This window comes from Oryctolagus cuniculus, chromosome 7, assembly GCF_964237555.1.
Source record: "Oryctolagus cuniculus chromosome 7, mOryCun1.1, whole genome shotgun sequence".
NCBI lineage: Eukaryota > Metazoa > Chordata > Mammalia > Lagomorpha > Leporidae > Oryctolagus > Oryctolagus cuniculus.
In genome coordinates, this window is record NC_091438.1 from 124541329 (window position 1) to 124567007 (window position 25679).

Here is a 25679-nt window from a genome sequence, read left to right on the forward strand (position 1 = left end):
GGATGATTGCTGAGTGAAATAAGCCAGTCCCAAAGGGACAAATACCATATGTTCTCCCTGATCGGTGACGACTGACTGAACACCAAGAGGGAAACCTGTTGGAGTGAGGTGGACACTATGGGAAACGGTGACTTGATCAGCATAGCCCTGACTGTTAATGAACAACTTAATACATTATCCCTCTTAGTAGTTTTTTTGTCTGTTCTACTTAATATGACTGGTTTAGTTCTGTAATTGATGCACAGTTATTCTTAAGTGTTGAAAATTAACTGAAATGTGATCCTTGTTGAACATGGGAGTGGGAATGGGAGAGGGAAGAGATGTATAATTTGGGAGATGCTCAGGCTGACTTGCCCCAAGTGGTGGAGTTGGAAGCATACCAGGGGATTCCAATTCAATCCCATCGAGGTGGCATGTACCAATGCCATCTCACTGTTCCAGGAGATCAATTTCAGTTCACAGTTGGTCATGGTGGAGGGACTAGGAGTCAAAGGGAGCACATAGACAAGTCTAGTACCTGCTAACGCTAACCGATGGAGTAAATAAAGGGGAGAGTGATCCAACATGGGAAGTGAGATACTCAGCAGACTCATAGAATGGCAGATGCCCTAAATAGCACTCTGGCCTCAGAATCAGCCCTAAAGGCATTCGGAGCTGGCTGAAAAGCTCATGAGAGTATTTCAGGCATGGAAAGCCAAGACACTCTGGCAAAAGATCTCTGCGAGTGAGATCCCAGTGGAAAGAACAGGTCATCAAAGAAGGAGGTACCTTTCTCTGAAGGGAGGAGAGAACCTCCACTTTGACTATGACCTTGTCTAAACAAGATAAGAGTCGGAGAACTCAAGGGGCTTCCATAGCCTTGGAAACTCATGACTGGAGCATAGGGAGATTACTGATGCCATAAACAGGAGTGTCAATTGGTAAAGTCAACAACAGGAGTCACTGTGCACTTACTCCTCATGTAGGATCTCTATCCTTAATGTGCTGTACATTGAGATTTAATGCTATAACGAGTACTCAAACAATATATTTCACTTTGTGTTTCTATGGGGGTGCAAACTGTTGAAATCCTTACTTAATGCATACTAAACTGATCCTCTGTAAAAAAAAAAAAAAAAAAAGAAAGAAAGAAAGAAATTATCAATTCCCAACTTGACTCTCACTGGGATTAAACATGACAATAGGTCTGCTCTGATTTCATCATCATTTAAAAAAAATCATCTATTATTTTTCACTTTATGTTTCTGTGTGGGAGCAAACTGTTGAAATACTTACTTAATGTATACTAAGCTGATCTTCTGTATATTAAGATAATCAAAAATGAATCTTGATGTGAATGGAAGGGGAGAGGGAGTGGGAAAGGGGAGGGTTGTGGGTGGGAAGGACGGTATGGGGGGGAAGCCATTGTAATCCATAAGTCGTACTTTGGAAATTTATATTCATTAAATAAAAGTTAAAAAAAAAAGAAATACAATGGATGATTCTAATAGAGATAGATTTTAATAGATCACATTTTTAAAAGCACCATTCTCAATTCAAATTTTGCCATAAATTTCAGTGCTGGTTCTTTTTCTCTGTTTACCAAGCAATGTTAATGACTAAGTTTGATCACCCAGGATTGTTATCTCTCAAATGAAAGAGTTAAGCAGAGTATGAAAAACATTGTGCTTGCACATTTTGAGATCATTTTATAACCCTTGTCATGTCTCTCCTACACACATATTCAGACAGGTGCAATGGAGGGCCAGTCCTTCAAGACCTTTTACAAGTGTTTTAATAATAGTTCCAGAAGCTACTAAATTGATCAAGACTTATTTCAGTTTTGTCTTCAAGTCTTATTATATACTAAGCCAGAAAGTTATTCCCATTTTACTTTCCTTCTAAAAAATGAAAGAACACACACTTAATTACCCCCTTGCTGTTCCTGAGAACTAAATGGGCAGAAGTGAGAGGCAGTTTGGGTTCTTATTATCACTCCAGAGGAGACACTTGCTGATGTCTGCATGGACCCTGGAATGAATGGGTGAGGAGCTCAGCAAATCCCATCCCTAAAAACAAATAATAAAAATGGACAGAATTATACAGAACAGCAATTTAAGAACTCTGAAAATTGACCAATGCCATATAAGAAGTTAGGAAACATTTATCAAGAAAATCTATTGAACCTGAGTAAGAACAGTGGCATCTGTGGCATTTTAACTTGGAGCTTCCATCTCCTTCCACTGCTCCTCAGTTCCATGGCACAAGGGGAGCAGTCGTGTTGAAAGGCAACTCTGATACCAGAAGGACTAACTTTATGCAAAGCAGAACGTTCTTTAGTAATTGTTAATTGGGGCATTAACAAAAGTGATAGTGATCCCACTGGCAGACAATCAGGGAATATTGATTGGGACAGACAACTGTCCTTTACTGTCTTGTTGGGACAGGCAGTAAAGATCCCCAGGAAAGATGGCCAAATTTGGCTTTGATAAAGTTCTCCTTCCTCTGGTTGTCTAGAAGGTTATGTGCATGCACAGGGCTGTACAAATGCTCATGGACTAGAGAGGGCCCTAGTGAGCCACTAATCCATGGCTTAATGTGAAGTCTTTTGGGGGCAGAAAGTAATATCCAGGGCAGACTTGTAGACTGGATAAACTCTGAATATATTCCTCAGGCCACACATAGGCCATTGGCAAAAGATTAAAGCCTCTCAGGCTTACTGGCTCTGACTAATCTTCAGCTGATCACTTAGCTATACTGACCCAGGGTAGCTCTTGGGAAGCCAGGCTCAACAATAGAAGCAATGGAAAACAAAAAAAAAAAAAAAAAAAAAGAAGCAGGAGACACCAGCTGATATACAGTGAGAGGGAAGGAGTCCACTGCTTCAGTATATGTTTACCTTTTAACAGATGAAACCAACAAGAACTCTGGTAAGGAGGTTGGAATGCAGAATTGCTGTAGTATTAATCAGAAATGTCTGGTTTTCAACCAAAGAATTGAGACATGTAAACAAACAGGAAAGTGTGACCCATACTCATGAAAGACGAGTTAGTAGAAACTCTTTGGGAAAGCTCAGCTGTTGGATTCAGCAGACTTATACCTTATCAATACTTACAATTTGAAATTGTTCAGTTTTCTGTGTTTTCCTGGCTTCTGTCCTTTTTTGTCTTTTTTCCTAACACCATTGTAATAATTAATTGCGGACTTTCTATTCAAGTGGCAGGAGTAAGTTGGTGGGAAAAAATGCCGTGCATTTAATGAAGTAACAATATCATTCCTGCTTTTAAGATAACTTTTATTGAGAACAGTCTGGATTCAGTATTATTTAAAATTTGGTTGTAATTTATTAAATGCTTTTCATGAATGAATACTGAAGATATTATTGGTAAAATAGAGAAGTGTTGTTTTTTGAAAGCCTATTGTTATAATAGGGTATCTTAGTGTCGTTCGCACACTTTAAACTTGTTAATATACCCAGCAATAAAGTCAAAATTGACTCACTGTATTCGCACGTCACTAGTTAGAGAGCCAGTGCTTCCATGTCTAGAAGTAAATATTGTGTTTAGGATTTTGATTCTCTTTGTTTGGTTCCCATATTAGGGCTACATTCGCATCTGTATTTTGCAATTCTGACTTCCAGACTGAACCAATCCCCAAGTTATCGTCAGAGAACCATAGTACTGCTTACAAAATTACAAAGCTTTGTAATTCATTTATTTCTAAGGATTTATTTATTTATTTATTTATTTATTTGAAAGGCAGAGTTACAAACAGAACCAGAGAGAGAGAAAGAGAGAGAGGAATCATCTTCTATCCACTGGTTCACTCCCCACATGGCTGCAATGGCCAGAGCTGCGCTGATCCAAAGCCAGGAGCCTGGAGTTTCTTCTGGGTCTCCCACATGGGTGCAGGGACCCCAGGACTTGGGCCCTCTTCCGCTGCTTTCCTAGGCCATAACAGAGAGCTAGATTAGAAGTGCAACAGCCAGGACTTGAACTGGTGCCCATATGAGATGCCGGCACTGCAGGTGGGGGCTTTACCCGCTACACCACAGCACGATCCCCACAATGTAAAATAAAAATAAATTCCCTGCCAATTTTTGCCAGCTCTAAAAGTTGTCTGGGCCACTTTAGCTCTCTCTCTCTCTGTGAACCTTAGCAGGATCACAGTTGGTCCTGAGGTCCTTTCTGAATCCTATGCCTTGTAAACACTGAGGTTTTATTGTAAGGCAGTTTAAGTTTTGAAGAAAGGGTGTGTTCTCTAATGGAATCAGAAACAATACAAACCTATGCCTGGTAACAATAAATATAGCACTTCAGATAGTGATTAAGAGTTTGGTTTTCAAATTGGAAAAGACCCACAATGTGATTTTAAAAGTTAGTAACCCTCCTACAGTTCACCTTTCAGAGAGCTGGGTAGTGATATGTGTGTTAGAAACTCAAATTGAGTAGGTTTATTACACTAGAACTAGCCTGGACATTAAACAAAATACATAGATTGGAGAAGAATGTTATTATCTAGCCAGCAGTATGCAGTAAAGTTGATGACTGAGGGCAACAAAGAAACCAAAATATTTCTGTGTTTTGTGACATACCTAACATGCGGCTTACTGAAAAAGAAAACACACGCTTACACGGGAACGCAGCACCAAGAGTTCCAGTTTCACAACTAACAGAAGTAACTTCATGGAACTGAGAAGGCACGGGAGGAATCTGTGTGAAGTGAAATTCTAAATCTGTGAAGAAGATATTTGTCACGTTTAGTAGCCACGATATAAGTTTTACATGGCACAAAATTCATTATCTCCCATAGGCCTAAGAGGTCTGATTTATAGCAAGGATTTCATTTATTGCAGTGGAGCAATTATTTATTTAAAAACAACTCAGTCAACAGTTTATCAGTATAGTAACATTATAACTTTGGTATCTTCGCCCTTCATTGCGAGTTGCGTGTTGCTTCTCTATCCCATTACTCGCCGCCTAGTGCTGAGCTACCTCATCGGTTTCCCTTGCCTTCCCTTCCCTGCCCTTCTTTCCACTAAAGCTCTGCAGCCTACAGTGCATTCCAGTCACTTCAAAATTGGATTCTTCCTTGAGAGGTTCACATTCAGACTAAGTTTTCTGCTCTTCCTTGAGAAGCATGGCATAGCAGCAAAGAATTTAGAACCACTGACATGGATTTCTTTCTCACGTAGCAGCTTACTACTTTTGTGCAAATCACTTAACTTCACTTATTTTTATTAGCCTATTGAGCCACGGTGTCGGCCGATTCACCATTGTTTTAAACTTATTCTCATCCTTTCTTGCAGCTCATTTCAGCGGCCACGTGGCACACCCCATTTGGATGATGGTGAATACTGGTCCAACAGAGCAGCTTCTTACAAGGGAAAATCCCACCGGCCCGTCTTTGAAAACAGCATGGACAAGATGTACAGGAACTTATACAAAAAGGCCTGTAGTTCTGTTTCTCATACACAGGAAAGCTTCTGAGACCATCCAGGATAAACTGTATGAGTGTCTGTGTCAACTTCTCAATGAAAACGTTTGATGTGATCAAAATCTGTATTGCTTTCTTTAAAAACAGGTGATTCTAATTGAGCGCAGTGGCTGGACTTGAGTGAGTTCATTACATCTATGGTGAATCATCCTGGTGAAGCTTCTTCCGATTAGAGGGATGTGAGGTATCCTAATACCAAAGCCAGTCTCCACAATCACAACTTCTGGCCTGTGACAGGACATTCTCTCGCATGTGTCCTGTACCACCACCTACAAACCAAGAATAGGTTTTCTCTAGAAATGTTCTTCTGCCATAACACCTGCCCATCTTCCTTTCCTCTCTTTGCCTGATTATCCTATCTTTGTAAGGTTTAATTAATATTAACTCTTTTTTCTTGGTAATGAGCAAAAGAGATAAACTGTATAGAAATGAACTTCCCAAGAGTTTACACAATATTTTAACTAGTATTTTCTACTGTTTTTTATCCATCATACAAGGCTATTTAATCCAAGAAGTGGTCAGCTCACTTTAAAGGATACGTGGAACCACAAAGGGAGTAAAGTATTGTAGCAGAATGCTTTCTAGTAGGGACTCAAAAATCTGTTTGTTGATTGATAAAAATAAGTGGTCTTCCTCTACCCCAGTACACCGCTGTGAAGCTAGTGATATGATGAAGATAAAAATGTGGCAGTTAACTGCATATTTACAAGAAAGTGAGGTGAAGGAAAGCAGAGAATAGGGAATAAGTGAATTTTTCCTTGTGGTTTGAAGAGTTAACTACAGAAAATGTTTTACCAGTAAGTCCATCTTTGGCTAATTTTACAGTTATGTTTTAAATTTTAAAAATTTACATAAACATAGATTAAAATATAAAACTAGATGACTTAATTTTATATTAGAAATTTTATAATATAAAATACTATCTTAACATCATGTTAACAGTGTCTTGGTATGGCTATCTGTGATATGAAAGGGCATAGGAGATGGGGCCAGGAGTTCTCTAAGATTTTGCCTTAATCCACTCTGCTATTTTCTTCCAGAATCTTTTTAATTCTCTTTACTTCTTTCCTCAGCTGTCAAGGGAAAAGAATGGGTTAGATCTCAAACAGTGATCTATGGACCAGGACCACTGTTCTGGGATCTGGTTGTAGGAGATTTGTATGTCTAATTTATCATGGAATTTGAAAAAAAAACAACCTGTTTAATACATACATACATACAAGTCACGTGCACACACACACACATGCCTTTTTAGAGGGTCATAGTTAGGATGGGAGCACACACACACATGCCCGTTTAGAGGGTCATATTTAGGATGGGCACGCACATACACACATACACACAGGTGCCTGCTTAAAGGGTCATAGTTAGGATGGGAGGAAGAGATGGGGGGCTCTCTACTGGAGCAGCACTAATGGACTGGGACATCTCTGGCGGGTTAGGACGTGCGGTCACCATAGTCAGAGTGAGCCGTAGCCCATGCGAGCCTTTAAGAAATCCTCACGTAAGCTGGCTTTGCTCTTGCATCTAGTAGATAGTCTGGCACATAAGTGATGTTTCTCAATGTTCAATGGATTCAGCTCGGGCCTCCTAAGCTAAATCAAGCATACAACCACACGTGTCGCTATGGCCATCCTTCGGCCCCTGCTCCCCCAGCTCCCGGGCCCTCGCCCCCAGACGCCATCCTCGGTACCTGTGAGCCCCAGCTGGAGAAATGCTAGGCTGCTGCCACGGAGCCAGCCGGCCTGTGAGCTGTCGGGAGGATACTCTGTAGTGGGCTTTTGAAGGTTACCATTAACTGGTGCTCTTTTTCAAAAGCATATTCCCAGTGGAAATTAACATACTTTTTTATGTGAAAAAGTGAAAACTTCCTTCATTTAAAAGTTGGTATTTGGTAAAAAAAAGAAATCCAAGTATGACCTTCAAAAAAAATGTTTTACTGTTACAGAAAATCTCCTGAGTGAGTAAGTACCACAGAAATGACTGATTGCCCCTGTGTTTGCCACTGGCTATAACAAAGGCTGCAAAATATGTGGGGTTCAAAGCCGAACTTCAGAAGCTAACATTCTGAAAGACGTTTTCCTGTGGATTAAACTTGGCGTCTCTCTGAGGGATGAGGACAACTTTACAGACACACGGCCTCGCAGCTCAGTATCTGAGGATCCCTGGTTCCTGGAGGAAGGGGTGGTTTTTGTTGCTCTTTAGCTCTGAGTTCTTAGGCTATTATCTTTAAAGAGTAAAATTTTTAAGTACTATTCTTTATCTTTTCTCACTCATAGGAATAGAAAGCTGCAATTGTTTATTCTCTTAGCCTTTTTGCTGTATTTTCAATAAATCTAGTAGTAATCCTTGGACTGAATATGAAAGACAAATGGCTTTTCTATTTTTTCAATGTGTTTTTTTCCTTTAAATAAAAAGAAGTGGGAGTATTAGGAAGAAAAATGTCAAATGCAACAAAGAAATAAAGATGAATCACTGGATTGAGGTTCTTCCCTTAGTTATATAACCGTATTTAAGTCATTTGCCTTTCTGGGAGCTCAGTGTTCTCACCTCTAAGGGGATAAAGGGGCCAACTTAAAATGAACTTTAATGTTCCACTATTTCTACAGTTGTATAATTGATTAAAATGGATGATCATTAAATACCAGGCAGAATAACTATATTGTGACTTCAAAGATTAATCTCCTGATTAAAAATATGAAGTAAATAGAGAATTGTCATTATTGTGTTCATTTACTGACAGTAGCTTTATTGAGATGCAGTTCATCCTTTAAAAGTACACAGTTCAGTAGTTTCTATTATATCCACAGTGTTCACCACTGGCTAATTGTAGAACATTGTATTGTCCTCCATGGAAACCCTGTATTCATTAACAGTCACTTCCGACACCACCCTCTTTTCTCAAGTCTTTAAAAACACTAACCTACTTTCAGTGTCTATGCTTCTTCTGGATATTTTATAGAAGCTGAATCATATAATAAGTTATCTTTATGTCTGGCTTCTATCACTGAGGGTAATGTTTTCAGGTTTTATCCATGGGCTGTCACCATTTCATTCCTTTTTATTACTAAATAATAGTACATTGTGTGAATGTAATACATTTTGTTTGTTCAGTTGATGGACATTTGGGTTGTTTCTCCTTTGGGGATACTATGAAATGCAGCTTTGAACATCTGTGGACAAGTTTAGTAGTTTTGTATGTATATGTATATAATGTTTCATTTGTCTAGAATATGTACCTGTCTAGAATATGAACACTGGTTTCCAGAGTGACTTCACTATTACATAATTATTGTGTTCATTTTTATCCTACCTTAAGATCTTGTGCTAGTTACGCATTCAAGCCTCATATATCGATCCATCACATTTTTATAGAGCACTGTGTTAGGAGGAAGTTATAAAATTTTGAAACGTGTCTCTAAAAGTGTGAATAGTCTGTTGAGAGATGCAAAGAACAGTGTATTTAAACTTTTGCAGTGGGGTGGTAACTTCTGTGATACAATGCAAACCTTGGGATAAGGGCCTTCTCTACTGATAACACAGCACAGGCATAGCCATAAAAAAAAAAAAAAAAAGGGAGGGAGCATGATTGTTCAGGAGCCCAATCTCCAGCTTTAGCTGGAGACGGTGTGCAAAGATGCAAATGCTATTATGGAATGCCATGGAACTCCCCGTGGCTTTCACCACAGATCCTCCTCAGTTTTTCCACACTCATGAACCCCAGTTGTCTGGATTCCTGTCTCCTCCAACTGAAGCTATCTTAGTCAGTGCCAGTGCCACCTGGAGTGCCCACATGGTCACTGCATGCTTACATAAAGCCAGCAGTGATCTTACCCACCAGTCCCTGCTTTAACTGCCACCTATACCCGTGATGAACTCTCATGGCTGCACACAAGTGCACAGCCAGTCTTGACCATTGCCATGGTGCATACAAACCCTGCTAGTCTACATCACTGAATGCCCACGTTCACCCAGCTCTCAACACTGCATTTGTGCCTGTTGCTAGCCACAGGTACACTGTTGGTTTCTGCATCACTGTTGCCTGCCTGTGGCCACCTTTAATCACCACACATATACGTTCCACTGGCCTTGGCTGTTACCACCAAAGATGCACTCACCACTAGCCCCTTGGCCACGCTGACACCCACAGCTGTCCCCAGCCTTCAGTGCCAGCTCTGGCTGTTGTCATCACATCTGCTTACATTAGCAGCCCTGTCCCTTTCCAATGCAGGGGCATTCACCACTGAACCCAGAGGTACCACAAGGGACCTCAGCTTCCTTCATGGGTGCACAGAACTCATAAAACATTTGCTGCTGTTATGGGCTACAGCTGCCCGAGCTTCTGTGCCATTGCCGTTTTCCTCTCTTATTCACAACTCCAGTTATGCCTAATTGGCACCCCATGCGCCACCAGACCCAGTACCACAAGTGTGCTCCTATTGTTGGCCATTCCTGCCCTTCGGCACAGTGAAGATCTTTTCTTACTGAGGATGGTCTGTAAAGTCAGAAACAGGCACTGCTTCCCCAAATATGGAGACGTCAGTACAAAGATAGAAGGAAAAAGAAAAATCAGAAAAATATGACACCAGGGGAGGAACTCAATAAACTCACTAACCCCATCAGAAATATTCATGAACTGCCTGACAAAGAATTTGAAATAAATAATTATAATAAATGAGAAACTGCTCTAAAAAAGCTCAATAACACACAACATAGATAAACAATTATATTAAGTCAGACAGATAATACAGGAATAAAATGAGATATTCACCAAAGAGATAGAAGACATGTAGAAGAACCAATGAACTTTGGAACCGAAGAATATAACAACTGAACTGAAAAATCTAAGAGAGATCTTGAGCCTCGGATACAATCAAGCAGAAGAAAGAGTGAATTTGAATACAGGTCATTTGAAATTATACAGTCATGGGGGGAAAAAAGCACAAAAAGTAGTGAGGAAAACGTACCAGATTTATGGAACACTATCAAGCAAAACAATATATCTTTTATAGGAGCTCTAGATGGAGAAAATAAAAAGGGACATAAAGCTAATTTAAAGAAATGACTCAAAATGTCCTAAATCTGGAAAATAAATCCAGACACAAGGGCTGTAGATACCAGATTTACAATACCCACAAGACCCTGACTAGATTGAACATAAAGAAATCCACACCAAGACACATAATTAAACTGTCAGAAGTCAAAGGCATAGAATTTTGGAAGCAGCCAAAGAAAAGTAACTCAAGAATAAAATGAAAAGTTTTCAAAGAGAAAACATAAAAAAAGAACCAATGAACTTTGGAACCAAAGAAATAACATCTGAACATAAAATAGAAAAAAAAAATAAGACTATCAGTAGATTTCTCAACAGAAACCTAGCAAGCCAAGATAGAGTGTGGATTGATCAAAGTACTGAGAAAAAACTGCTAACAATACTGTGCTCTGCAAATATATTCTTTAAATGAAGGGGAGATTGTCTTTTCTATATTAAAAAAAAAACTCCTTAGTTTCTCACCAGTGGATTGACTACCTTTTAAGAAATATTTAAGGGAATTCTTCAAATGGAATATAGAGCATACTAAGTGGCAATGTGATAACATGAAAATATAAATCTCACTGATAAAATCTCACCATTTGTAGTAAAATATAGAATAATATTATACTCTAATGGTAGTGAGCAAATTGTCACTAACATTAATGTAAAAATTTTAAAGATAGAAGTATTTGAATAACTATGACCACAGAAGTTGGGTAACTATATAAAACTATATAAAAAGAAGAAAACTCTGACTTCAAAAAGACAAACTTTGTACGGGAGAAAGTAAAGATGTAGAGTTTTTTTATGCAATTGAACTTGAGTTATCAAATCAAAATAGAAGTTTATAATTATAGGAAAACTTATACAAGTCTCATGGAAATAAAGGAAAAATGTAGAATATATATGCAAAAGATAAATGAATCACCATAAAGTAAAATAAAAGACAAGAAGAGAGGGATATGAAAACAAAATGACTGCAAATCAGAAAATAATTAACATGGCAGTAGTAAGCCCTTACCCATCCATAATTACTTTAAATGTAAATGCATTAAACTCCCCAATCAAAATGCATAAAAAAGCCTGAGTGGATAAGAGAATAAAAGCTACCAGTATACTATTTGCAAGAAACTCATTTTAGCTATAAAGATGAAGATAAGCCAAAAATGAAGGGATGGAAAAAAAAAAGATAATCCATGCAAGTAGTAATCAAAAAGAAAATAGGGAATTTCAATTTGTTGTACACTTCTGAAATTTGCTTGTTTCAGAAGTGTACAACCAATTGAAATTCCCAGTAAAGCCTGCTGATCTTAAGAAGAGAATAGAATCCTTAATTGACCGGGACTACATGGAAAGAGATCAAGAAAATCCAAACCAGTACAACTATATTGCACAGATGTTGACCTTGGCACGCTTGGGGTCCTATGCAGTAGCCAGTGATAAACTAACCTGTTGATCCTATATTATCTGACTCTGTTTTTTATTACCAATGACCAAACGAAGCGGTGTAATGGAAATAGTTGAGTGAACATTTTTTTTTCAGTGGTTAACATGCCCATTTTTAAGAGTAATACTTACTTTAAGAAGAATGCTGTTGAACTCTTTGCATGTTATTTAGTATGATGTGCAGAAAACTCTTAAGAAAGTACCTGGTCTTCATGAATCCTCTTTGGAACAAGGGAAGAGGTCCCTATGACTATTAAAAAAAAGGGAGGGGGGTTCTTATACACCATTAATGATGAGGCAGAAGGTTTATTTGCTTAAAATGTCATTTAAAGATACAAAATTTATTTACTGTACAGAGGTCTGGATGTATTTATCAAATAGAAAAACTACCCTGGACTTGGTTATTCACCTGTTTTGTGATTTTCCTTGAAAAGAAAAATAAGTTGTCATAACTATTGATATTTTACTAGGTAATGTTCTGTTACACTGAAAGGAATATTTGAAAAAGAACTTACTTGGAAACAAGTTTTCAGGTAGGGGAACAGTTGCTTATATAGTATCATATATTCACATCCTAAAATTTTCCATTTATGAGTATGGGATGTATGTATGTGGCTTAGCCCCAGGTTCACTGTGCTGATTAAGAGGTACTTCTAAAAATAGCCAAAATAGAACACTGCTGATCTGTTGTACTAGAAGAACATCATTGGAGAGAAAACTCCAATACTTTTTTCATGTTAAAAATGAATACAATATGAAAATTACAAAAGTGAAAAAAAAAAAGAAAATAGGGACTGCTATACCTATATTAAACAAAATTGACTTCAGGTAAAAAACTATCACCAAAGACAGGGTTATTATATAATAGTAAAAGGTTCAATTCAATGGAAGGATTATAATTGTAAGTATATATGCACCCAACCTAAGAGCACCCAAAATATAAAATAAGATACATATCTGGAAAAATTGACAGCAATATAATAGTAGTCGGAGTTCTAAAATGCTCTAATTTCTTTCTTTCTTTTTTTTTTTTTGTGTGTGTGTGTGACAGGCAGAGTTAGACAGAGAGAGAGACAGAGAGAAAGGTCTTCCTTCCGTTGGTTCACCCCCCAAGTGGCCACTACAGCTGGCGCACTGCGCCAATCCGAAGCCAGGAGTCAGGTGCTTCCTCCTGGTCTCCCAGCGGGTGCAGGGCCCAGGCACTTGGGCCATCCTCCACTGCCTTCCCGGGCCACAGCAGAGAGCTGGATTGGAAGAGGAGCAACCGGGACAGAACCGGCACCCAACCGGGACTAGAACCCGGGATGCTGGAGCCGCAGGAGGAGGATTAGCCTAGTGAGCTGCAGCGCTGGCCATAAAATGCTCTAATTCCAATATGGATAGCACATCCAGACAGAGAATCAATAAGAAAACAGCTACTGTTGAATACTACTACAGATAAAATGGACCTGATACCAACAGAACTTTCCACCTAAGAGTAGAAAAATACAGTTTTCTAATATGTACATAGAACATTCTCCGTGATAGTTCATGTTAAGTCTTGACAAGTTTAAGAACATTGAAATATACCAAGTATCCTCTCAGATAACAATGAAATCAAACTAGAAATCAATGACAAAGAATATAGGAAAGTTCATAAACACTTGGAAACTAAATAAACTCTTGAACAGCCATTGAATGCAATAAAAGAGTAAATTAAAGGAGTATTTAAAAAATACTTTGAGACAACTCGCCTAAATTTATAAGATTGCACAATAGTATACTAAGAGGAAACTTTACATTGGAAAAGACGTATATTAAAAAAAGAAAGATCTCAAAAAAATCTAACTTCTACTAAAAGAATGCTAAGAAAAAAGTTTACAGTGGTAACTGCCTACATTAAAAACATATATCAAATAAGGTAACTTCAGTAATGGGACTAGAGAAAGAACAAACCCCAAATCTAATAGAAGGAAGGAAATGATAGAGTTTAGAGCAGAAATAAATGAAATATATTATAGGAAAACATTGGGGAAAAAAAAACAAAATATGTAGATTGTTTGAAAATATAAATTGACAAATCATTAACTACGAAAAAAAGAAAAGACTCAGAATCAGGAATCAGAGAGGAGATGTTACAATAGATAATACAAAAATAGAAAAGGTTATGGGATGGAGATTTAGCATAGAGGTTAGGATGACTGTCCTGATCCAGAGTACCTGGGGTCAGTACCTGGCTCCAGCTCCTGACTTCAGCTAATGCACACCCTGAGAGGCAGCAGTGATGACCCAAGCAATTGAGTTCTCAGTACTCAAATGAGAGACCTAGATTGGGATCCCAGCTCATGGTTTTGGTTTGACCCAGTCCCAGATATTGCAGGCATTTGGAAGCGAACAAGCAGATAGGAATGAGCACTCTCCCTCTCTCCCTCTCTCCAATAAATGAAGAGTTCTTAAAAAGGGATCATGTATATCAGGAAATTGTAGTAACCTAGAAGAAGTGATAAATTCAACCATTTGAAACATACAACCTACCAAGATTAAATCAAGGAGAAACAGCCTGAACAGACCAATAGCAAAGAGAATCATCCGTCAGAAACTTTCCAATGTGTCCCAGGACCAGAGAGCTTCATGGGTGAATTATAGCAAACATTCAAAGAAAGAGTAACAACTTTCCTTAAAGTCTTCCAAGATTCAGAAAAGAGGAAACACTTCCAAACTAATTTTATAAGGCCACCATTCTCCCTGATTCTTTTTTTTTCTTTTTTTCTTTTTTTTATTTATTTATTTTTTTGACAGGCAGAGTGGACAGTGAGAGAGAGAGACAGAGAGAAAGGTCTTCCTTTGCCGTTGGTTCACCCTCCAATGGCCGCCGCGGCCGGCGCGCTGCGGCCAGCGCACCGCGCTGATCCGATGGCAGGAGCCAGGAGCCAGGTGCTTTTCCTGGTCTCCCATGGGTTGCAGGGCCCAAGCACCTGGGCCATCCTCCACTGCACTCCCTGGCCACAGCAGAGGGCTGGCCTGGAAGAGGGGCAACCGGGACAGAATCTGGCGCCCCGACCGGGACTAGAACCCGGTGTGCCGGCACCGCTAGGCGGAGGACTAGCCTAGTGAGCCGCGGCGCCGGCCTCTCCCTGATTCTTAAGGGAAACAGAGACACTACAAGAAAACTGTAGGCCCATATCTCTGATAAACGTAGATGCAGAAATCCTCAATAAAAGCTAGCAAACAGAATTCAAAAGCACGTGCAAAGACCATACACCAAGCTGGTATTTATCTCTGGGATACTGTGCTGGTTCATGTGATGCACCACATTAACAGAATGATGGATAGGAACCACATGATCATCTCAATGGATTGAGAAAAAAATTGTAAGAATTAACACCCTTTCATGATTAAAAAAATAGGCATACAAGGAAAAAAGCTGAAAGATTTTCCCGTAAGGTCTGGAGCAAGAACGATGGCCCCTTCCTCCAGTGCTGTTTAACATGGACTGGAGGTCCTCATCAGGATACTCAGGCAGCGTTTGAAATGGCATCCAAAGTGGAAGACACAAAATTATCTCTGTCTGCAGATGACATGATCAGGTATATATGGAAAACCTTGAAGACTACAAAAAATGATTTAATAAGTAGATTCCAGAAGACTAGAAATTTGCAAGATAGAAAAATCAACATATAAACATCAGTGTCATGTCTCTACAATGACAATGAATTATCTGAAAGGAAAACTAAGAAAATAATCCCATTTACATTAGCAACAAAAAGAATAAAATATTTAGGGATTAACTAAAAGAGATGAAAGACCTATATATGAAAATCATAAAACATTGATGAAAGCAATTTGAAAAGGTACAAAGGGAAGAGACTTCATGTTAATGGACTGAAAGAATTAATATTGTGAAAAAGTTCATCCTCCCCAAAGTGATCCCCACATTTAGTGCAGTCCTTATTAAAGTCTCAATGGCACATTTGTACAAAATGGAAAAAAATCCCTAAAGAAATTTATAGATCACATATACAACAAAGAGTTAAAATTCTACACATCTAAAGAAATAATATAATTCAATAGCATTAAAACATAATTAAGACACAAAGGACCTACATATACACTTCTCAAAGAAATTCAGTGGATCAACAGAAATATGAAAAGGTGCTCAACAACTCAAATTATAAGGAAAACATAAAACCACAGTGAGATATCTCTTCATATCTGTTAGGCTGTTATCAAAAATTATGTGTTGATAAGGATGTGGAGAAAAGGGAAACTTTTGTCTTGTTGTTGGGAATGTATATTATAGCCATTATGGAAATTATTGTGAAGGTTTTCCAAAAACTTAAACATAGAACTGGCATTTAATCCAACAATCCCAGTCCTATGTATATACAAAGGAACTGAAACCAGGATCAAAAAGAGATATCTACACTTCATGTTTACTGCAGCATTATTCACAATAACCTCAATGTGTGATTAATGTGAAGTATCCCTCAACAGATGAATGGATAAATAAAATGTATGTCAATACAATGAACTAGGATTCAACCTAAATAAGAAGAAAATCATACCATTTGTGATCCCAAGATTGGAGCTGCTGGGCATTAGGCTTACCAAATAACCAAGACAAAGAGAAGTACTGCGTGATCTCACTTATGTGGAAATTTAAAGTAGTCAAACTCACAGAAGCAGAGAACGGATTTGTGATTGTCAGGGCCTGGAGGGGGGGGGTGAGGAATTGGGGTGATATAAGTCGGAGGATGAAAGTTTCAGCTGTGCAAGATGAATAAGTTCTGAATATCTAATGTGCAACATGATAATATCTGACGAACTGCATTATATATTGCAGGCGTACACCTTCCGGATAGGTTAACGCCGGCGAGACCTCGGAGACACCAGACGCGTTTATCGGCTTTTCAGCTTCACTTTATTTTTCAGCAGACTCGCGTTACATGTCGCGAACGCCCGCCCTGTTACCGGCATTCATTCACAACTCCTTCATTCACCACTACCGCTTACTACTGGCGTTCATTCACAGCTCCCGCCTGTTACCGGCGTTCATTCACAACTCCGCCTGTTACCGGCGTTCATTCATTCACTCCGCCTTTTACCAGCGTTCATTCATTACTCCGTCTTTTACCAGCGTTCATTCATAACTCCGTCTTTTACCAGCGTTCATTCATAACTCCCGCCCACCGTCCACCTATTTATATATGATTCACGGAAAACATGTTACCAACTAAGTGTGGGAAACATGCAATAACAGGATGCTTAAAGTCAAAACAGGATCTTGCAATTAGCAACGGGCAGGGTGGAAAAAGCCCAGCACTAAACTTTTTGTGCTTGTACATGTCGGGAGGGGCACAGCTGGCCAGGCTGTCCCGTTCCCCGACAATATATTTTCTGTTTGCTGAGAGAATAGATCTTATATCTCAACACATACACCATAACTATGTAGAGATAAAGATGTGTTAATTACCTTGGATGTAGGCAGGCAGATGGGATAAAATTGATTGGAGTTATGAGCTGGAAGACCACTCCTTTACCACGACCCCTATGTGATTCCATGCCCCTACCTGACCCCACCTATATGCCAACTTGCCAATCAGGCTACATAACCACACCCCTTTGGAAGTGGATAAAAGGTCTGGAACACGGTGGGCCTGGCCTTTTTCCCATTTCCCCTTATTTTCCCTCGCTGCCTTGGATCCCCTTATTGCCCCACACCTTCAGGGTATCCTCTCTGCCTTCACTTTGCTACCCATGCTAAGCTGCTTGTGGCTGCTCATAACCAGACTCTTGCTGCATGTGCCTCCTGGCCTGCTCTCTGCTTGGCATGGCCCCAACTTAATTTCCAGACTTTTCTATCTCCCTTAGATAAAGCCCTCACTCCCCTATGCATTTCTCTCACTAAATAAAAAGCTTAAAAAAAACTTACCATGCTTCCTGGTCTATTTGAGCCAGTATTCAGAATTCTCTTAATTTTTTGGCTTATTAATTGTGGCTCTGAATTGTGACTTATTAATTGCAGAAATATTGATAAGCAGATCTATTTCACCTCCATTGAAAATCCTTTTACCATGTATTCATTTATCAAAATTTAAAGTCGTGTACCTTAAATACTCAATTTTTATGTGGCATTATGTTTTTATAAAGCTTTTAATAAAAAAAAAAGATCTTTAAGGGGGCTGGCACTGTGGCAAGCAGGTAAAGCCACCAGCTGCAGGTAAAGCCACCAGCATCTCCATTACAGGTGCCAATTTGAGTCCCAGCTGCTTCAGTTCTGATCCAGCTCCCTGCCAATGGCCTGGGAAGGAAACGGAAGATACTGCTAGTGCTTGGGCACCTGCATCCATGTGGGGGACCCAGAAGAAGCTCCTGGCTCCTGGCTCCTGGCTCCTGGCTCCTGGCTTCAACCCTGGTTTTTGCAGCTATCTAGGGAAAGAAGCAGCATATTGAAGACCTACCTCTCTATCTCTCAAATAAATATATTTACGAGGGACCAGCACTGTGCCACAGCAGGTTAAAGCCATGTCCTGCAGTGCCAGCATCTCGTATGGGTGCTGGTTCAAGTCCCGGCTGCTACACTTCCAATCCAGCTCTCTGCTATGGCCTGGGAAGGCAGTACAAGGTGGCCCAAGTCCTTTGGCCCCTGCGCCCGCATGGGAGACCCGGAAGAGGCTTCTGGCTCCTGGCTTCAGATCAGCTCAGCTCTGGCCGTTACAGTCATTTGGGGAGTGAATCAGCGGATGGAAGACCTCTCTGTTTTTCACTCTCTCTCTCTCTCTCTCTCTCTCTCTCTCTCTCTCTCTGGCTCTACCTCGCTAAGTAACTCTATCTTTCAAATAAATAAAATAAATATTTAATATATATATATTATATATACGAAAGAGTATTTTGCTATATTTGTAGATTAACTCCAAGGAATACAGAACATTAGAATTAGGAAGATAAATTAAGTTTCTTTAACTGAATAAACTAACTAACTTGTTTTCATTTCATTTGAAAGAGAGGGAGACAGAAAGACAGTGGGAGAGAGAGGGAGAAAAACATTTCCATCCTCTGGTTTACTTCCCAAATGCTTACAATAGCAAGGACTGGACAAGGCTGAAGCAAAGGGCCTAGAACTCAACCCAGGTCTTCCTTATGGGTGACCGGGACCCAAGCACTTGGCGCCATCATGTGCTGCTTCCCAGGGTGTGCGTTAGCAGGAAGCTGGACCAGAACCAGAGTAGCCAGGACTTACCAGGCACTCTGATACAGGATGTGCGCATCCAAAGACCATAGCATTTACCCTTATTATTGATGGTGGAACAGATAAGTAAATAAAAAAAACAGTACAACACGTATGAATTGACTCATGTTTAACATGTTTTGTGTAGGCTGTTATAGCGTGTATACATTTATTTTCCTTTATAATCCCAGCACCACAAAGTAGGCATGTATTTATTATAGCTTCTAACAATCAGAATTATCAGTGACTTCCTTATCTCTTATTCTTCAGTAATGCTGAACCCCTTTTTCTTCTGCATCCCTCGGCCCACAGTAGGTGTTCCTTCAATGTTGATTGAATGACTTCATGAAAGAAAGAAAATACACTACACGTAGGACCAATAATGCAAAGTCTAACTCTGGAAATAAGAGATAAGAGGTCCTGAAAGGACTGTTTGCTATGAGCCAGTCCATCTGCGATTGTAGCCAACAATGGAGAAGATTAGAGAAAGACATTGGCTGTAGCACGGTACTCAAGAAGAAGGAAATGGTTCCTCACTTCAGAGTTAATATTGCTATAGTAAAATATTTTTCAGAAGGATACTCTTAAATTTTTTAAAAAAAAAGCAAAGATTTTTTTAAATATACTGATCTCTTTGACCATCTGTTACTTTGTAATAAACACACGCAGACAGAGTTTAGGTGACTAGGACCAGATCCTAAATTGCTGCTGCAAGGGGTGGCAGTGGACCAAGGAAGAACTCATTTGCAGCTGTTTCAAGCATCTTATATTCCAGTGGAGTTTAAAATCCTGTCTATGAAATGCAAAATTTTTGGTTCCCAAGGTGAGCCTTAAAAATTATTTTCCTTCTCAGTGTCTTTTGTTGTTCACAAAGAAGTGAGTATCTGACTGAAGGACTGAATAATTCTCTATATTCTAACTTTCAAAGGTAACTGACCTATTCGATCTGAAACCATGGTTACTTCTTAATTAAGAACTAATATAATAAGTACTTCATGTGATATTTGTGTGAATATTTAAGCAAAAGCATCTCAATGAAATACAGCCCTCTGTTGTTTTTCACTATGAGTTAAATCTTAGTATGTTACATTTAAGTGGGACTAAAAAATAGAAGTGACCCCGACAGGAGAAAATCATTCTGCTTTAATTTGTATAGTATCTAAAGGTCTGCAGGTTCATTTTTGTAATAGAAAGATGTTTTGTTTGTTTTTAAACTATGATAGTGTATATTTCCTATCAATTTGCTTGACAAAGGTTTAGAACAAAGTTTGACAAAACACTGTATTTCCAGCAAAAGTAATGCAGACAAGCATAGTGTATTTTCTAAAGATCCTAAACCAAAGGAATTAAACTATTTATTAAGGATTACCATCTATACTTGGTGATTTACATCCATCATTTATTGATTTTCATAACATGTCTGTAGTTACAGGAGGATATGTAATCTCAGTTTTGCAGCATAAAGATCTGATGATGGTAAATCTTGCCTTTGAATCTAAACCCAACTTTACCTCTCAACTAGATGATTGGTTAAAAAAAAGAAAAGCCCAAAACTCAGCTTGTTACAGTTCATCTGTTTTTAATTGGTGGAGCTTGTATCTCTTCAGAAAGAACCTCTGTGGATTAAAATAAAAATTGAACTCATATTAATGCATTACAACTTAGGGCAAACTTCCAACATCCAAACACACACACACACACACACACACACACACACACAAAACCTCATTTCACGAACTTAGAAGTTGGATGGAAGTGTATGAAAGGAACTGAACTGAAGTTATTTTAACTCATGCAAGGGTTCCTCGAAACAAGAGTTGCTGCATGAGACAGTTGCAGTAAAGGGCCAGGACAAGCTTCCTGTGGAGCTCGGCCACCCCCTTTAGGCACGCCTACATTTCTGCTGCAGTAAGCTGAAAGGACGTTAGCTTTCTTGGTTTATGATACAGTTCAGAAAGAAGGTAAAGAAAACATCTTCAATGAAAGACAATGTCTTTGAACATAGGAAGTAGAATAAGCATATCTTGCAAAAGGTTTCCACTTACCAAATAAACTCATTCTTCACAAATTTACTAATTCTCTTATTTTTAAGTAAAATTAGCAATATATGAAAACAAAGATTTGGAGGTGGATTTGTGCATATATAATTCTCAAATAGATGAGTATACAGACACATACTTTGGGGCTTACAAAGATCATGAAAAATACACATTATCTTTTAATTCCATTTCCATGAGTTTTTGATGCCTCCTGGTATGTGTGTGTACTTATGGGTGTGTTTTTATATTTGTAAAGAGTTGGCAACAGCAATGCGTTGAGAAATAGCATTTCCTGAGAAATTTCTGAATATCATTTTTGTCTACCTGTGAAATAGTATGTTAGTACACATTCCCTCCATCCTTCAGGAAGTACTGGGATTAAATGGGAAAATACAGGTGGATATCCTCTGACACAGATGAGGCACTGGCTTTTCTGCATGATCTGAGAAAGGGGAAATATAGTTTGGAAAACTGTTCCCCCGGCACAATAGCAGTACCTTTGGTTCTGGAGATGAACAGAACCTGTGTTCTCCCAATGTGTCGCCTGTTAGTTAGCGCATCTTTATTTTCTCACCTGTGAAAAAATGGAAGATATTTTCATAGGATTGCTGTGCTCATTTAGAGAGTTAATGCACGTGGAGCAGCTAGTGCAAGGCACCTGTCATTACTAAGATCCCAAGTCAGTAAAGCAGTGCTTCAAAGGATCATTAGGATCTAACTGGAGAAATAATGGGTATAAGCTATGTGGATACATGTAGAAAAATATTCAAAATTATTTTGAGCAATGGGACTGAATTATTCAGAATTTTTAGAATGGTCATTAAGTTTGCTAGTCATTGAGTTGATACAGATTGTTCAGTGCATGCCTGGGTTTGGATTCTGTATGGTGGTGGTACCTGGAGATCTCAAACTGTAATTTTACTATCTACAGAGTCGGAATGGTACTTCCCGAGGAAGGGTCTGTGAAAAATACCAGTAAATGAGGTAAATGATGCAAAGTGACCACTGTTGTATCTGACAACAGTCGATACTTTAGAATGATTTAGCAACTTTTTCCTGTCATTCGTTTCATTGTTTTGTGCACAAATCCACTCAGGGATAGACAGCTACCTTGGCCTCACTATTTTTTTTTTTTAGAAAGTTATGTTAACTGTGGGTAGCTTTCCCCCCATGGCAGAATCTCCTTTGTAGATTTTACAGATGAAAGTAAAACATCCATTCAGTCTCTAAGAATGCTGTTGCTCATTCAAGTTGTAGAGTGACTTTTCATTAGTTTAAAGTGTTATTAACGTATTGTTGTAAAAGCAAAGATAAATTTAGTTGAGAGCATGTCCTCAGGAACTGATTTCAATCCTGTGTTGGATCTGGCACAATCATATTTTATAAAACGAACCATATTCTTCTGTGTTGGAGGGTATTTGAGGCAGAAGGTGGAATGAATCGTCCTGATTGAGCATAAGCGACGCTAGACCGCCTCAGGCATCGGAGCCTCTCTGTTGCTGTTAGGGACTTCGCGTGAAGGGGATCGCGCGGCATCTTTTTCAGAAGACTGTACGGTTTGTGCAGACACACGCGCGCGCACACACACTTATTTAGTATTAGATCTTTCTCAGGTTTTCCAGGTTTAGATTCTTCAGATGAAATTAAAAACCATTTAGATTACCAATGTTCCTTTCTAGAGGTCCCAGTCTAGGAAATGTCCTCTATATGTATTTTTACAAATTACTGGCTATTATGTGAGCTTTATATTTTAGCTCTTTTTTTTTATATTTTAGCTCTTGAATCTTAGTATAAATGCATTATATGGTCTGAACATTGGTTATATGCGTGTCCTCTGAGGTCAAACACTTAACCATGTAACCTTAGACAATATCTAATTTCTTTGTGGTTCCATTTACTCATCTATAAAATGAAGATATAATCAATCCCAATGTGGGGGGTCTTATGAAGATTAAATTAGTTACTATTAAGTGTTTTAAGCAATAGCTAGCACATGATAAGGGCTCTATAAAAATATTTGTTACATAACTGAATAATTAATGAGTTTATCTAAAACATTTGTCTTCTGAAACAATTAGTATAGCTCCATTTTGTCCTGTTTTTAATAATATCCTGTTGTTAAATATACTGAAAAATATATTGAAAAGGAATCAACCACTCTATGCAACAAGGACATGTTAAAAGAATTTTGAATTTTCCTAAAGCATAGGAGAACTTATGCTATCCGGTTGTTCTTTGTGGCCCAGCAGTTGTTCGCGTGCGATATACTCCCACAACTGGGCTGCATAAAGAATGTGTTTTGGCATAGAAGCTGCATAATTTGGAGAGGTTTTTGTTGATAATCTTAAACAAAAGCAGTCAAAATTATTGCAGTTCCACTGGAATCCCAGAGGGGAGTTATTTCTGCCAAATGAGAGGAAACATGCCAGCTTTAGACTTCGGGAGTGTTTTCAAACATTCATGCTGGGAAAATGGAAAAAAGGATATTTAACTTTGGTGAGTTTTTACCTACCAAACATTTAAAGCCCTGTAAAACTATTCCTACTAAAATTGTGTAATAAATAATAGCTCGTAATTGATACACCCCGTTGTCATTTTCCAGAAGTTTTACTTATTTTGCTTTATCCCTTCTTAACATGTTTACGAATTAGGTAGAGCAGGGATTAAAATTTACATTTTGAACAAATGAGAAAACTCACTGTTTGGGTTAAGTGTCTTTTGTAGGTTCACACAGTGGGAATGTTAGTGGCTGAATCAGGACTTAACACCAAATGTTAGTATTTTCCCAAAAATGTCCTATAGAGTTTTCCACTTTTATTAGTTAATTCTCCTTTGGTCTTGAGTTCTTTGTTGGATCATAAGAGGAGATATAATTCCCAGGGATTGCTCCATTTCTATATTCGAGGAACTTTGTTTCTATTATTCAGAGCTTTTTGTTTGTCAGCAGCTCCAAACACATGCTGTTTCTGCTCCCACTCTGCCCCCACTCACCAGTTCATCTACCTGTTAACTCACCTCTGCTCCACGAACAGGGAGGGAAATTAAACCAGTCAACTAGTAACTTAGAAAAGGTTCATTGTGAAGAGTCCATCAGAATTTTCTTAAATCCAATGAATCTTGGTTATCACAAAAAAATTACAAATTATCATAATTTGCAAAGAATTTTTCTCGAGGATAGGGTTCAGAGATGGAATACTTGAAACATACCTACTATTCACCTCATTCATGTAATGTGCATGATTATAATATCCAGGCCAGAAGATGGCGAGACTTTTGATTGTTCATATTCAAAGTCAGTAGTTCCAGATCATAACTGATAAGAATCAATCAGGAAGCATGTTAACAATCTCAGCCTCTGGACATCCTGATACAATGAATTTAGCTTCTGTGTCTTTAGAGTTTCTCTAGATGATTGTAATGCTTGCCCAGGTTTGAGAAACATGCTTCTAGCACCTCTTCATGGCTGCTCCTTTGTGTGGGATGCTTTTTCTGATTGCAATTTCTGGTTTTTAAAATATTTTTATTGTGTTACACTCTTGACCATCTGGTTTTTATTTCTGTGTTTTAGAAAAATAGGACAACGGGGCTGGCTTTGTCTTACGGTGGGTTAAGTAGCTTGTGGTGACAACACCCCATATCAGCACCAGTTTGAGTCCCAGCTGTTCTGCTTCCCATCCAGCTCCCTGCAAATGCACCTGGGAAAGAGCAGAGGCCAGCGCAAGTATTGAGGTCCCTGCCACTAAGGTGGTGGTGACCTGGATGGAGCTTCAGCTCCAGGTTGTGGCCTCACACAGCCCTAGCCATTGCAGCCATTTGGGAAGTGAACCAGTGGATGAAATATCTCTTTCTTTCTCTCCCTCTGTTACTCTGCCTTTCAAATAAATAAAATACAACTTTAAAAAAAAGTAAAGAAAAATAGGCCCCAAATGCCTTGAGCAACAAAGAGGATAATGGTTGGACCTTGATTTCCATGTGAATGTGTGGATGGGTGCTTCAAAAAGTTTGCAGAGACTGAAATTAAAAGAAGTTTATTTTGGTGCAGAAAGTTGAAATCTATGCAAATGATGGGTCTTCAAAAAGTTCATGGCAAATGTGCCTTATGAAAAAACTTCACAGGTTTAAAAAAATGTTTTGCACCAAAATAAACATTTTAATTCAATTTTCATGAGCTTTTTGAAGTCTCCTCATATCTTCTGAATTATTCACAGCTGACCTTTAGGTCTCAGGTGTTTTTCCTTCCCTTCATGTAAACAGCTGGTGAAGTCACTAACATATTTGTATATTCATTAAGCAAATATTAAGAACCTGCTATGAACTAGATATGATGAGTAGCACAGGGTAAATATAAAATAAGGAGATACGCCTTGACCTCTCACAAATACCTTATGGAAACATGTAACATAAGTGTGCAAAGGAGATGTTTAGATGGGGAGTTATAAAGTGTGAAAGCAAAAGAGGGGCCGGCATTGTGGCGCAG

General features: G+C 38.7%; 1 protein-coding gene across 2 annotated transcripts in view; it reads left to right on the plus strand.

The window, feature by feature from the left end:
- Nucleotides 1-8189, plus strand: part of SPATA6 (spermatogenesis associated 6) — a 129635-nt gene extending 121446 nt beyond the window's left edge. For both annotated transcript variants that reach the window (XM_008265284.4, XM_008265285.4), the window contains exon 13: nt 5288-8189. In XM_008265284.4, the coding sequence (XP_008263506.1) occupies nt 5288-5468 (181 nt within the window). In that variant the 3' untranslated portion in view covers nt 5469-8189. The remainder of the gene's footprint in view (nt 1-5287) is intronic.
- The last annotated feature ends 17490 nt before the right edge of the window (nt 8190-25679 follow it).